The 15,204-nt window shown below is 44.0% G+C and overlaps 1 protein-coding gene across 2 annotated transcripts; it reads left to right on the forward strand.

The window, feature by feature from the left end:
* Nucleotides 1–1,626: 1,626 nt before the first annotated feature.
* Nucleotides 1,627–6,948, forward strand: BAMBI (BMP and activin membrane bound inhibitor). Of its 2 annotated transcripts, none has more exons than XM_084621275.1 (3): nt 1,627–2,027; nt 5,451–5,726; nt 6,211–6,948. In XM_084621275.1, exons 1-3 carry the CDS (start codon nt 1,952–1,954, stop codon nt 6,627–6,629), a joined length of 771 nt encoding a protein of 256 aa, XP_084477401.1. In that variant the 5' UTR covers nt 1,627–1,951; the 3' UTR covers nt 6,630–6,948. The 2 variants fall into 2 exon arrangements, with proteins under 2 accessions (XP_084477401.1, XP_084477400.1); XM_084621274.1 differs by having other exon boundaries at nt 1,628–2,027; nt 5,451–5,738.
* The last annotated feature ends 8,256 nt before the right edge of the window (nt 6,949–15,204 follow it).

Raw genomic sequence — 15,204 nt, forward strand, 5'->3', positions numbered from 1 at the left:
AAACGTGCTAAGCATCCCTCCCCTTATCTGTCCTTGATTTTGCCTGAAAACGCCCCTCCTTCATCTTTAGACCATCTTGTTGGAAACACTGGAATTTAAAATGAACAAATGTTTGAGTTCTAAAAGGAACATCCTAGAGAGATGCAACTAATGGTAGTGAATCATAAATATACTGTAATACTTATAATCATCTGCATTACCTATGGTACAGTCCCGGGAGCTCCCTCTTCTTGGAACTAGTGGAATGAAATGTAGGGCAATGTCTATTAATTCACTTTTTCAATTTTCACAATTTTTCTGTTCAAGGTTCTCTTTTCTGTGCTCCTGAACCATCCCCCTCTGTGTTAGCTCCTGCATACCCCTTAATCACGCGTGCAGATGAGCTGGGTGATCTCTCCCGAGTGTACTGTGTTCTACTCAAAAGATCCATAGTCCCACGTTGGCACACGGCGCCTAAACATGAAATGTGGCGCCTAAATCACTGTGACGGAAGTATTGTAAGTGCATAAAGTCGTTACAGTATGAAGTGTGTAAATCAATACATACAGTTAAAGTCTCCCAGTAGATGTATCTACAGTATAGGGTTTGATTCTATAACATTTCAGAGTTTTCCAGGGGTGGGTGGGAATCCCGGAGAGCAAAGCTGCTTTGGTGGGCGCGGCTTTGCGGAGTTCAGGCAATGTACTAATAAATGAATTAGCATCTCACTAAGGAGATCACTTCGGGGCTGATATTGATCAGGCCGAGCCTGTGTGTTTGCCTGGGATTGTTTGGAGGATAATTGAGTGTCAGTCTCTGTCTGTGTCGTCTCACTGGCGCCTGGTGCTTTTGGATTTGCTAATTTTCGCTAAGTGTCTTTTGCCGGCTACTCCCACTCCATCTAGCCCAACAAGCAGCCCGGCTCCTTGCAGCCAACCGTCTGTCTGCCGGGGCTGTATTGATCACGAAAAAATAAATACAGAACAGATGAAAACGATACGCTCCCGTCCAACCCCGGGGGGCTGGTTTGCCGTGTCTGTTCTGCGCAGCCCTGGCTCTGCCGATCGCTTGTGGCTCTCCGGGCCAGCCCGTACTGGCGCTCCCCCGCACCCCGTGAACGGCTCGGTCCTCACGGCCCATTCCCCCTCGGGCGAGGCAGGGCTGGGTTTGGGCAAGTGTCCCCCGACAGTGTGGGTCTTACGCGCTGGCGGATCGGGGCCCTGAGCACCACGGCGGGGCGGGCGGGGGGGAAGTGTTGGATTAGAAACACTCCGGGGTGTGTGTGTGTGGGGGGGGAGCCCCAGGCGGGCTGCGAGGCGGCTGCGAACGCGGGCGAGGGGGGCGCGCTGCGTTCCGCGGAGACGGCTCTGTCCTGCGGGGACACCCGGGCGCTCTGCCTCCGCCCCGCCCCTCGCTGCCCTGGGCATGAATCGCGGATCCCCCCCCCGGGCCATTCGCAAGCCGGAGGGGGGGGGGCGGGGCGGCCGCAGGCTGCCAGCCAATCCCAGGCGCAGCCCGGCCCGGCTGCTGTGAGTGGCAGGGGAGCGGAACCTACGAGAGCGGCGCTGGGGGCGGGGCTGGGCGGGGCGAGGGGCGGGCGGCGGGGCAGGCTCGGCCGGCGCCGCGCTATTTACAGCGTTGGGCTCGCTCGCTGCTTGCCTGGGTCAGAGCCCGAGTCGGTGGCTGCAGGAGCGGCGAGCTCGGCCCGCGGCGCGGCGCGTGTCTCGCTTGCCGGAGGCGGGGGCGCCCTGGCCGGGCAGAGCTGCGGGCTCGCCCTGCTCCCGCATGCGGCGGCAGCTGTGGCTGGAGAGCGGCGGCCGCGGCGTGTGATCAGCTGGGCTGCGCTGGCGGGGCGCGGGGCGCAGACAGCCGCGGGCAGCTGGAGTCCCTCGAGTGCGGCGCTGCGAGCTTAAGCGAGCCCTGGAGGGCACCTCGAGCGGCCGGGCGGGGCGGGTCCGGGCGGGGCGGTTAAATGGATCGCCATTCTAGCTACAGCTTCATCTGGCTGCAACTGGAGCTGTGCGCCATGGCCATCCTGCTGACCAGAGGTGAGGGGGCCGGGGGCGGCGCTGGGGCGAGCGGGGGCAGCTCCGTGGCGGTGCCGGGAGCGAGCGACAGGGGGACCTGGGGGTGCGGGGAGTCGTTAGAGCTGTGCGCGGCGTCACGGGGGTGCGGTGGCGGCTGTTGGGGTGGCAATAGCCCCGGGCTGCAGGAAGGAGTGAGACTAGAAGGGGCTGGTTGAGTTGCGGGGGCTGGAAGGTGCGGGCGTGCCCGGGGGGGGGGCAGCGTGTGGTGCTGCGGGGGTAGCTCTGAGCCCCCAGTGCCAGAGGGCGCAGCCTCCCCCCAGCCCCGCACTCCCTCCTTGGAGGCTCCCTTGAACGTGGGTTTCCTCTCCCAGGCTGCGCTGGGAGCTCCATGCAGAGGGCTCCGAGCTGGCTTTGAAGCCCACTGCCAAGCCTTTGTTGGCGTGTAATATTCCTCCCTGCTGAGCCTCGCAGGCTAGGACAAGCTCGCCTCTTGGAAGGAGCGGTACTTGGTTCCCCCCGCCCGCTGCTAGAGGCTTTCCCCCGTTCATTGATGTAAGTCAGACCTTAAGGGCAAGCGGTTGTCAAAATGTTTTTGTTAGTCTGCCTTCAATGAACTTCTGAACGCTTCCAGCCATGGAGCCGGGCCATCTTAGAGACACACTGCCCCTTTTGGAGCCCTGGCGTGGTTTTACTGTAGGGCGGATAGTCTTGCCTCCCCCAAGTGTTTATTAAAAAAAAAACACAAACCCAAGGAAAGTACATCAGAGGGAATTGATTCCGGCCCCCCACCCTCTTTTTCTAATCCTTTTAAAACTAGTAGTGGATTAGAGATGTGTTTAACGTCTTGTTGCAAATGCTACATTCCGGTAAATAGGTATGTAGTTTAAACACACTTAAATTAAATTAACACTGTCTCCATAGAGTTCAGTGACTGCTTAGTGGGTCCTTTTTTTTTAAGGAGGAAAGGTCACCTTTTTGGCTCCCTATAATTGCCAAGATTCACAGAGGAGGTTAAAGGATAAACTAGCACAGTGATGATGTGCTACCATATTTATTTATTTTGGAAGTAAAGGTGTAATTAACCCTAAATAACAGCCCTTGCAGCATGCAGAGGGAAGCTGCCTGGCCCCATCAAAGGCAGGCAGAACAGGGAGTGACTGAGTGATGTGAAGTCACAGATACTGAAACTATGTGCCTGATAATGATATAATTAGGGGATCATAGACTTCTGGCTGCTGCTGACTTCAAAAGCTTTAAGAGAAGCCTGCAGTCTCTCCTGTAGCCATCTTGACTAAAAGCAGACATTTTTCTTTAATAGCTATATACAGTAACAAGAAAGAGGAGAGAACAGAAGGGCATTGTTCTGTTTCAAAATACCAAATACCCTTTCTGGCCTTTTTGCATAGCACAGGAAGAAACTTTATGAATTGACAGAAATACAGTTTTAATACAGTAATACAAAGTCCATTCTGTTCTAACAAAAATGTGGCTTTAATTAAAATGGAGTTGTAATAACCCGATGACTAGCTTGTCAGATTTTGTTTATAAGACTGTCTTAGGTCAGTAAAATGTAGAATTTTAAACAGGGTCATATAAACAGTTAAAATAGAAGTATGCTTATTGTTTCATTTTCCTCCCCATGCTGAGCTTAGAGCAGTGAAGGAGAGTCAACTTTGTTCTTTGTTTGCATTTTTTTATTAATGTGCTCTAACGGAATAGTAGCTGTCATAGACCCTTTTTGCAGGGGAAAAAAGTAGCAAGCTCAGTGATTGTACATAAGAAAGCAGAGAAAAGCTGTTCACGAACTTATTGGAAGGGAGACTTTTATGAAACTAAGGAAAGTTGGGCTCCTTAGCCTAAAGGACCAAGGGAGCTAATGCAGACTGGGGAGAGAGGTGCTCTGTCATTTGGCTTCTATTAAGCAGAGTTATTAAAGGGCAGCAGGGACTTCAGGGTCCAGAGCCTCTGCAGCAGCATTACCAGGAGAGCTGAGCCTAGATGGGCTGAAGCCTGGAAGTTAATTTGACTGAGTCCTCTCCTGGCCATACGAAGGGGGAGGGGATATTTAAAAGGCAGTTCTTGCATTAGAAAACATACTCTGAAAATAAACCTGTGCAGAAGTCTGATAATTCAACTGACTTTTAAAGGCTCACTCACTGCCTCTGTGGTAGGAAGTACTCCAACTAACTGAATTGAAAGTCTAAGTAAATCCCCACTTGTAATGATGGCTCCAGAGTCAGTCTGCTGTCCTCTAATTCTCTGAACTGCTGGCATATTGAAATAGGTTGAGTTATGACTTGCCTAGAAAGAATACATTTTCCTGACAGTACAAGATGTATATAATCATGACCGTGGTTTGGAGAGCACAAAATGAAGCATTTTATTACGAACTTTTATCGCTTCCCTTCAGAAATTTTTGAGGTTTCATGAGAGATTGTTTTTATATAACCAGTAGAAGAAGATTTTCAGTCTAAACGTTTCCCCTTTTTTGACCACATGTTGGATTGCCTGCAAAAACTAGGGGATTTGGGGGAGGCGATTTCAGCCTTGCAGAAGCACACCCCTTCTTATGATTTTCCATTTGGGTTGAAAAATTGACTTTGGCAAACAAACCACTAATTGTAAACTGCACAGTTCCTGTTTTATAAAACTGACTTTAAAAAGCCCTGTTGCATGAAAAGCTCCTCATAGAAAAAGTTCCTTTTCTGAAGAGAGCACAATAGATGCCCAATTTCATATAGTAAAAATCTTCCTGACTTGCCATTTCTAGATTCTAATGGTTCTAGCTGATAGCTTTATAAGGTGTTAGCTAAAGCTCTTAAACCTTGGCATAGCCCTGAGAGATAGCAAACAGTTCTGCAGTTCCAATTAAATGTGCCAAAATCAAAAAACCTTAGAATGATCAACCATCAACAGTAATGATTTAAATTTTAAAACACTGTAGCAATGCTATTTCAAACTAGCTTTGGGGGGTGGGGTGGGGGTGAGGAGATCGTGCCTCTTAAATAAGGATGGATTTGATCACCTGTCGAATGCTCATGTTTAGTAAGTAGTAAAAATACCTAGCTATTATGCGGATGTGGTTATGTATGTCTTATCTAGCAGTATGACCCAAAAAACCCTAGTCTTAATGAGAAGTTTGAAGTGTGACATTTCAGTTATTCCTGCTTTAATATATACTCAGCTTTAATAAAGTATATCGTAGTAGTAAATATTGGTATTGGGCTAGTGCCCAAAGGCGCCACTGGGATTAGGGTCCCAGGGTGGTAGATACCATACAAAAACCAAAAACAGACAAGCCCTGCTCTGCAGGGTTTACAATCTACAGTGACCAGAAGTTTGTACCCTTGAGTTTGTGCATTTTGTAATCGCCCACTGTTAATTTGTGAGGTAGCAAGTGAGTTTCTGTACTAACTAGGAATAAAATACTTGACTTTTTTTTAGGTGAAATTAGATGCTACTGTGATGCTGCGCATTGTGTTGCAACTGGCTATATGTGCAAATCTGAGCTTAATGCCTGCTTCTCCAGACTGCTTGACCCTCAGAACACGAATTCCCCACTTACTCATGGCTGCTTGGACTCTATTGCAAACACAGCTGACATCTGCCAAGCTAAACAGGCACAAAACCACTCTGGCACCACCATGCCCACATTGGAATGCTGTCATGAAGATATGTGCAATTATAGAGGACTGCATGATGTTCTCTCTCCTCCCAAGGGTGAGACCTCAGGTAGAGAAAGCAGTTTCAACTAAATGTCTTCTCTGATCTATAGGCTTGTGACAGCCAAGACCTTGTATGTCTGCTATTGACTTTGTTGTTAATGTAATTAGAGATACCAGAGGGAGAAGCATGTGGCGGGATGCAGAGATGTATCTCTAAAAGCTGAGTAGCTTTTATGTCTGCATTAGCATTAGATGTCTGCCTGTCATGCCTGCTTCTCAACATTTCTAAGAGGCAATTGTACAGTGGTACTCATTCATATTAGATCAACTGCCAATGTAATAAAAATACATTATCTTAACTTGTTTTAGAAATGGTTCAGATCAATTTGTAGAAGTACTATTTGTAGATACTTTCCAGTGTGATGTTAAATGATTACCAGCAGCAGCTTTTAATGTGTGGTTTAAGGAATTGTTAAATTTGAAACAATTGTTTAGTTGAGACTGAAATAAAGTTGACATCTTTGTTTAACTTTTTGCAGGACAGGGGAGCAGATATCAGCATGACAACAGCAGAAATCTCATCACAAAGGTTCAGGAGTTGACCTCTTCAAAAGAATTGTGGTTCAGAGCAGCTGTAATTGCTGTTCCCATAGCTGGTGGGCTGATCTTAGTGCTGCTTATCATGCTAGCTTTGCGGATGCTCAGGAGTGAAAACAAAAGACTGCAAGATCAACGACAGCAGATGCTCTCCCGTTTGCACTACAGTTTTCATGGACATCATTCGAAGAAAGGACAGGTGGCAAAGTTAGACTTGGAATGCATGGTGCCAGTAACTGGTCACGAGAACTGCTGCATGAGCTGTGATAAAATGAGACAGACAGACCTCAGCAATGATAAAATTCTTTCATTAGTCCACTGGGGAATGTACAGCGGGCATGGAAAGCTGGAATTTGTATGACCAACTTTTTTTTTAAATCTGAGCTAAACTTACTAGGAAAACTCTCAAAGGCCTTTGGGTTCTGCTGGACAGGAGCACTTTATCTTAAGCAAACTTTCATTAATCATCTTTTGAGAAAGGATCTCTGCAAACAGAATCTTGGATATTTCCTCTGAAGGATTCCAAAAGTTGTCGTATTTGCACAGAGTAAAATACACTCAATGTATTGTTTGCTTTAAAGTTATGAAAGCAAAAATTAGAAGTTGTACACACTGTCACCAGGGATTTCTGAGCTGTAGGGAGCTGAGAATTGATCTAAATAATAAACTGTATAAAAGCTTCTATGTTTCCTGACTTATTGTAAAGAATCTTTAAATATATATATTTTGTCTGAAACTTCCTTGTGACTTTTTTGTAGAAGACAATAGTTTTCTTTTTAAAAAAGCTATTATGAGATGACATTAACATTCAGAATAAAATTGCAGGAAGTCTTGAAATCTGTTCTCCTGTAAAGTCCATCCTCCTGCAGAGTGGCAGAAGTGACTGTTAGTGCTGACATCCTCTTTCAGGAATATCTCTGAATGTCATGTAGTGGTGAGTCCACATTTTTCCCTTGTCAGGTTATTCCATTGCTGAACTGTTTGAAAAGATTAATTTTTTTCTTTGGGGGGTTTTCCCCCTCCTAACCTTAATTTTCCCTGTTGCAGCTAAGGCTGATTACTTTGTTCTGTTCTTGACTAACTGTCCCTCCTCCTCTTTATTTATTGTATTTAATTTACATAAATATATTTTGTATTCATCTACCTACACAGGGGGCAAGTAAATCTTTTGAGTCTTGGCTCAGTATGGCCCGTCCTCTCAAACTTTCCTTACAGTTCTTAACTTTCATAAAATCACTTTAAAAAAACAAAAAACCACTTTCTCCTCACAACTCCTCACAAACTTAAATTTAATTTAGTGTTACCCTGTGTCATACAGGACTTCCATTCATTGGCAAGAAGAATGGAGTAGAAAAGCCACATTGACCTTTCTAAATGTGATGCTCCTATTAAAACATCTGAATATAACATCTGCCTCATCTTTTGTGTGTTGAACACATTTTTTTCATTATCCAGTTTATTATGAGCCCCAGCTCCTTCTGTGGTATTTCTGCCTAGACTGCTTTCTTCCCATTCTAATTTGTGCACTTGGTTATCGTTCCTCCTTCAAAACCATTAGTTGGCCTTATTTAATAGATTCAGGGTTAGTTAAAGACCCTGGAGCAATTGAGAGGCCATATTTATTGTTCTGTTTTTCACTGTAATTAAAGTGGACTTTCTGGAAAAGCAGGTGCCATGATCTTGGGGAAAACAAAACCCAGAATAGTGTTCTCATAAATGGGATCTCTGAGTAATGAGCAATATGAACTGAACTACCTGAAAAAGCTGGCTACAGTGTAGTGCTTACCTAGCACTTTATATGATCAAATCACTATTAAAGATTGACTAATCCTCATAACCCCCTTTTGAAGTAGGTAAGTATTATCCCCTTTGTACAGATTGGGAAACTGAAGTACACATGAAATGACTTGCCCAAGGTCAAAACAGTGAGTCAGTGGCATAGCTGAATGTAGAGTCAGAATGCCCAGAGTTCTTACCTGTGTGTGCAGTCCTCCAGTCTATGCTACCTTTACAGCAGAGTCCTTAGGAGATCTGTTTTACGGGGAGTATAGCTGTTGGGGCAAGCTGTGGGACCCTCTCACCTGGTACAGTTCTCCAGCTCCAGCCCAAGTCTGCTCGCATGGGCCAGCCATGGGTTTTTAACTGTAGTGTAGTCATACCCAGTCTGTCTTGCCCTTTAGTTACACCGGTTTTTGCCACTAGAGTCCATATGACTGTACAGGTGTAGCTCAGGTAAGGATCTGACTTTATCTTCCCTTCCAGCTGATATTTAAAAATGTTCTTGGGTCTTCTATTGCTTGCCCCTCGGTTCTGTGCTTTAATTTGTATAAAATGCTTGTCTAGGGTTGGTCACTGTTCACGCAAATACACCAGTCATTCCTAGCAATAGTATACTTTTATGTATAGGGGAACCACTATTGAATTGAAATAAGGCATGGAAGTGGTGCCTAGTTCAGTCTAAGCATAAATCTAATCACAGTGACAGATGTGGGATTAAATCGGGTTCAGGGACTAGTATTTAAATCTTGCCAGGGTTTCCTCCCAGCCCCCTGGGGAAGCATTCCCTTTCTTTCTCAGCAAGTTGCATAGTCATTTTAAGCATCTTGTGATCTGAATCATTTGCTGCTGCTTTGAATACCTAAGGACCTACTTACCTCAGGCAAATGAGGCTGGGATGCTCTACTGTTCCCCCTTGCAGTGGAGATGCTGCTTTTGAAGCTGTGAGGGGAACAGGAGTGCTTGCTTTGCCCTGCCGTCACAGTTTGCAACCACAGGCTCACTGTGGGTAGCTGTACAAGCTACGAGCATGCTTCCTGGCTCAGGCAGACAGACACAGGCTAGCTCTGATTGCTCTGAAAATAGCAGTGCAGGAGGGTGTAGCACAAGTGGGAGCTTAGACTAGCAGTCTGAGTATGTAGTTAGCTTGGGCTTCATGCCTAAGTACAGCTGCCCCACAGCTATGCTGCTGTTTGAACTCATGCTTGTCTGTCTAGCCCAGCTGGGAAGCATACTCTCAGCTGCATTGTAGATCTATCTTCTGACTCCTGCCCACTACAGTGTGCAAGCAGTTCTCTGGTTAGCAGCTGAGAGACAGTGCAGTGCACCTGCATTCCCAAGCTGTTCTAAGATGCTGTCCTGTTCATGTAACTGAACTTGGGTTTGGTCACTGTCACAGTTCATAAGTGTCAAGGCTACACCATACACCCAGCCCTCCCCCTTATCTCCAAATCCATTCACAGTGAAACACAGGTCTCTTTACTCTTTCCTTTGTTTCTTTTCTGCCACATACCTTAGCTCTGGTTAGGCAAACCCATACTGTGAAGTCAAATTAGCTCTGCTCTCTTATGCAAATTAGCAGTGCTACACTAGTGACTGGCCTGGTCTGATATTTTCACAAGGTGTTTTCACTGAAAACTTTGCAGTCAAAGATCTGAAGAAACCAGGAACAAGCAGAGCCTATCTTCATGTGTTAGATGATATATAGGACTTGATTCCTTCTTTTTCCTTGTCTCCTTTACTCCATGTGTAAACTGCTTGGGATAAACATGTGAGATCTGGAATAAAAGATATCAGAATGTTGAGTGAGATTTTTAAGTGTCACCAGTGAAACAGCACAATCATAAAGCCTTCTCTCTCCTGCAGGGGAAGCTGTGCCAGGGATAATAATGCTAGGCCTCCTAGGACAGATGGCTTCCAGAATTGTGCCCACATCATGCTTCTAATTCTGGGTGGCTTAGTTCAGTGGTTCTCAACCAGGGGTATATGTACCCCTGGGGGGTACTCAGATGTTTTCCAGGGGCTACATCAATTCATCTAGATATTTGCCTACTTTTACAACAGGCCACATAAAAAGCACTGGCAAAGTCAGTACAAACTAAAATTTCATATAGACAATGACTTGTTTATACTGCTCTATCTACTATACATTGAAATGTAAGTACAATATTTATATTCCAATTGATTTATAATGATATGGTAAAAATGAGAGAGTCAGCAATTGTTCAGTAATAGTGTGCTGTGACACTTGGATTTTTATGGCTGATTTTGTAAGTTTTTAAGTGAGGGGAAACTTGGGGGTTCACAAGGCAAATCAGACTTTTGAAAGGGATACAGTAGTCTGGAAAGGTTGAGAGGCACTGGGCTAGTCCATACTAGTACTCCCACCTTTGCTACCCTGCTGGAGCTGTGCTGGTGGTAATGAATTTACAAAAACTGCCTCTGCAGAGAGAGTCTGAGACTTAAAATGGGTGAAGAGAATTGAGCCTCCCGTCATCATCACCTGACAACACAATAGGCCTGTATTCAGTGTTTGCTAACTGAGGCAGGTGTTATTTATAACTAATAGGCATTTCTGCTGTGCTGCTTCTTGTAGTACCTGCACACCTCCAAAATATGAATGAAATAAGTTTTCTAACAGCCTTATTTGTAGTACCAAAATGCCTAGGAGTCCAGTCATGCTCGGTCCTATGCAAACACAGAACATAGCTTATCATCTAAGCAGGGAGGGAAATGTTTCCGGGCCAAAAAATGGAGCCCTCTGACTGAGGATGGGTGCTGATAAGGAGATATCTTTAAGCAGCTTGGGCTTTTAACATTTTGCTATGAAGGTTAAATTTTCATTGCAGTGCAGTGATAAACCCTACCTTTTTCTCTGAGACCACTTTAAGCTCTGGAGTGCATTAACTGCACCCCCCCCCCCTTTATTCTAACTGCAACATCCCTCAAAGTGGAATAAATGAAATCAAATGTCCGAGATGTAAATGAGCTTCCCCTGTACTTCCCTCTCTCCCTGATTTCTTCCTCAAAGGAATAATGGTTGTAGCTTTTCGCACGCCTCTGCCAGTCTCTGCCTCCTGAGCAGTCGGGTTTGTATATCTTCTTAGCTCCTGCTGAACTGATTCTATTAAAAACCCTTCACTCCAGAGGGGGTTTGACCTTTTTCAGAAATACCAAATGTGTCTGGTTTGGAAATCACAGACCTCTCTTCCAAAGAGCCTGTAAATCTGGTTTCAATATTGGGTGATTACAGGCTGAGCAGAGAGCTTGAAAGGAACCAGCCACTTCTAGTAGCAAAGTGCTGAGGCTGGGTAGCCAGCTCTGGGTGTGTCTCTGGGGGTCTGATTCTGCTCCTACTTACTCCAGTGTACAGTTGGAGTAAAGCCACCAAAGTCAATAGATTTACCCCAGATTAAAGCGAGTGTAACTGAGGTCAGACTCTGGGCCCTGGTGCCATTCCAGGAGGGCCTCTCTTTCTTTGTCATGACCCAGGTCTTTGGAAATCAAGTTTTTGTTATTGCATGATATGCTCCTGTACAAATCCAGAGAAACTTTACAGAAATAGATGGTGTACCATACTGCATGTGCACAAACACAGACAAGGGGAAGGTGTGTGCAATTCTTTGTTTACTTGGTTACAGATGCATCTTCATCTTCCTTTGCAGTTGCTGTAGCTGTTAAGATAATAGGGAACATGTAAGTTAAATGTATTGCCAAGTTATATATGTAAGATAGGAAGATCAAAGTCCAATTCAGTGTTCCACAACATTTAAATAAAGGCAAAATTTGGCCCTGTAGCCTAAGGGAGGAAAAAAAGATAATCTCCTGAGTAACAAAGATCTGTTGTTAAAAAACAATCAAAAACCCAACAACAAAACCTTAGTAATAAAAGACGGGGAAAGAGAAGCACAAAATGTGTCTAAGTAAGCAGGCCTATCATTATTACATTTTTAAAGATGATTTCCCAATTCCCATGGATGTATATGGTTTTTGTTCGTGTCTGCTCCCACTGTAGAAGTGATGCTATTCTCACCTTGGGTTTAGGATTTAGCTAGTGAACTGGTATTTTGGATCAATTGCTTTATTATATTTCCATAAAAAACCAAAGTTGACAAAATGGGGGACCAGAGTAAGGTTATTTTCAGTGTGATGTCTCCAGTAATATGAATTCAGGCTCTCTCAAAATAAACAATGTTCTTTTCTTTGTTTCACCTCTGACCTTTGTCTGCAGCCTTTATAATCCCTGTGGGCGAATCCTAAAGTAAAACAAACCTCAAATAAAGGAAGCAAGAGTGGGAGCCACACTGCCTACAAATTAATGAAGCATTGCAATGGTTGCATTGTCCAGCCAACCTTGAGAAGATGATTTGTTCTTCAACTACACCTTGGCTGAATTTTCAAAAGCTATTATTTTCGGTGCCCAATTTGTGATATCATAAAGGGGCATGATTTTCAGAAAATGCTGAACGCCCATCCTTAGAAATCTACGCCCCTTAATGGCATTCCAGATTGGGCACTCAAAATCACTAGTTGCTTTTGCAAATTTAGGCCCTTATCAACACTGGTTCCAAATTGCCATCTAAAAAACAAAACAAAAAACCCCTTCAACCCTTTTTCTTTTTTCCGTATGACACTTACACCACAGTTTACAATGTCCAACTCAGATTACACTGGGTCATATCATGCCATCAATTTTTAGGCAGCCCTCTCCACTAAGTTCAAAGGGAAAGAGAAACAATTAATAGTTTATAGCTCACTCTTTCCTGCCTACAGGTAAGAAAGGAGTAAACAATCTTGATAGTGCCTTTTATTTGAATAAAATGAGGTCTGAATTTAAGGTTGGGATTTATAAAACCACACAACCCAGCAAAGTTAAAATAATTTTGTCTTTCATTGGGTTACTATTTTCTGCTGTAAAGACAACAGGAGTTCATGCAATCTGATATAAGGTAGTAAGATTGAATAATTCTTTCCAGTTGTCCGTCAATTACATTTCAAAAATAATGACTCCAAACAGTATTTTAAATGATATGGTCTTTAATAATAGCCTGAATCACATTAGATCAAACAGTTTTCTGTTATGGTTTTCAAATAAACAGAATGGGGAATGGATGCCTGTCTTTTTCAAAACTACGCTTCCATGTTTAAAACTAAAGCAAAAGAATTTTAAAAGCTGCTTCATTAAGGCACATCCAGCTTGTATCATTGACAAAGAGTAGGGATTCCCCCAGCCACCATTAGTAGCGGTGTAATCACAGTTTGGATAACTAATGTGTTCATAGTGTTTGTTAGTCTCTTGTCTTAGTGTTAGTTTTGCGGATTGTTTCACCTTAACAGCCTGCAGATTGCAGAAGTAAATTCCCTTCCTGTCACTTGGAAGGAAAATATTTGTGCAGTAAATCTCTTCATGGAACTTGGTTGTGACAGCAGCAAGGGATAAACAATAAAGGGAAGTAGGCTCAGCCATCTTGTTTAACAATGGGTGGTGGGGTGGTTTGTATGCAAATAGGGACTTGTATTGAAAAGGTTGCTTTGAAATGCTCAATTTGTTTAGTGCTGGCTGTGAAGTCCTCCTCTTTCATCAGTGGCAGAAGATTTATTAACTCATTTTTCATGGCTATCAACAATGAATTAGCTTCAGCAGGGTCCCTAGGATTTTTATTAACTGAAGTCGATTTCACAAGCAGAGTGTTATATGCTGTTTCTGTGGCTTAACCCACCCTGACCCTGACCCCACAGCTGTTTAGGCATGTGCGTAACTTTACTCTCACACATGGTCCCAAGAGTAAAGTTCTGTAATTGAAGTCAGTGGAACTATTCTTGCACTTAATATTAAGCACCAGCTTACTGGCTTTACTGGATCAGGGCCTGAGGGACTATTTGTGTGTTGCGTCAAGTTAAAAACATGCTAGAGTGTTTGCAGTATTGGGGCAAGAGCATTAGACAATGTTTGTGTGTCAATTCTGTGAAACCGACAGCCACTGATGTTTGCTAGGAGTGAAAACTTCCGCAGGTAAAAGGAAGGTTGACTATATTCACAGGACCAGTTTTAGGGTTTTCCCTGGCCAAATCTATTTAACATCCAAAAATTAAAACAATTTGTCCAGGAAAAGTACACCTAGACCTCTCCCTATAGCCTCCCCTGTCACTGAGCCCAAATCCAAGGCTATAGCTTTAAAAGTGACTGATTCACAGTCCTGATATAGTGCATTACCACCTGCCTTTCCCCCAGACGAAATGAGCATGCTTTCTGCAGAAGGAGGGTCCTGAAGGAATGAGTGTGAATAGGTTAAAGTGGAAATGATTGAAGGGAAGAAAATATTATAGCAATCTCTCGGCTGAGCAGGATTCCTCTGCACTGTTCCCCTTTGAAGAAAGCTTTAATTACCTACAGCCTTTTATTATATCACACACAGAAAACTATGTTAAAAATTAGTAAAATTGCACAGTTAAGTGCTCAAATGTTAGGAAATGCCAGAATTAAGGCGACCCAGGTGGAGATTGATTTCAATTTTGTGATTCTTTTTTCTGTGTCTTGTTTCTCTTCATCCATCTTTTTCCTTTTGGCGATTTAGGGCATGGCTATACTATAGAGTTACCACACGGATGCAGCTGCATCGCTGTAAGCTCTCTAATGTAGCTGGTCTAAGCTAACGGGAGAGAGCTCTCCTGTCGGCTTAACTACTCCAGCCTCCGCAAGCGGCAGAATGGTGGCGGGAGAAGCTCTCGTGTCGGTGCTTGTATCTCTGTAAGTTATGTTGCTCAGGGGGGTGATTTATTCACCCTCCTAAGTGACAAGTTATGCCGACATAAGCTGTAGTGTAGACATAGCCTTAGGTTCTCACTTTTTTCAATGTTAATTTTTGTTAAATTAGTATTTATTGCAATAGGAGGAAAGGGTGTTTTAAGTTTAAAAAAAACTTTCTTCTTGTAACTGACATGCTTTCTAGGTTGCTATGTCTTGGGGAAGGCAGAGTTAAGGGTGGTGTGGTAATAACTTTTGGTTGGAGGATGTATGAATTGCAGGATTTTAGGAATTGTTATCTCTCTTACTTTATCAACTCCATACTAATGCTTATGTTTTATTAATAGTTACGTTCTTGAAACATTGCCAGGGCACCAGCTTACTTTGAGGAAAGCCTGCTGCCATTTACTTATTC

Source organism: Lepidochelys olivacea (assembly GCF_965140295.1).
Source record: "Lepidochelys olivacea isolate rLepOli2 genome assembly, chromosome: 2".
In the NCBI taxonomy this organism is placed as follows: domain Eukaryota; kingdom Metazoa; phylum Chordata; order Testudines; family Cheloniidae; genus Lepidochelys; species Lepidochelys olivacea.

Coding starts and splice junctions, on each gene's coding strand:
- BAMBI (XM_084621274.1), top strand. CDS start 1,952: ATGGATCGCCATTCTAGCTACAGCTTCATCTGGCTGCAACTGGAGCTG. Junction 2,028..5,450: donor GGCCATCCTGCTGACCAGAG/GTGAGGGGGCCG, acceptor ACTTTTTTTTAG/GTGAAATTAGATGCTACTGT. Junction 5,739..6,210: donor TCCCAAGGGTGAGACCTCAG/GTAGAGAAAGCA, acceptor AACTTTTTGCAG/GACAGGGGAGCAGATATCAG.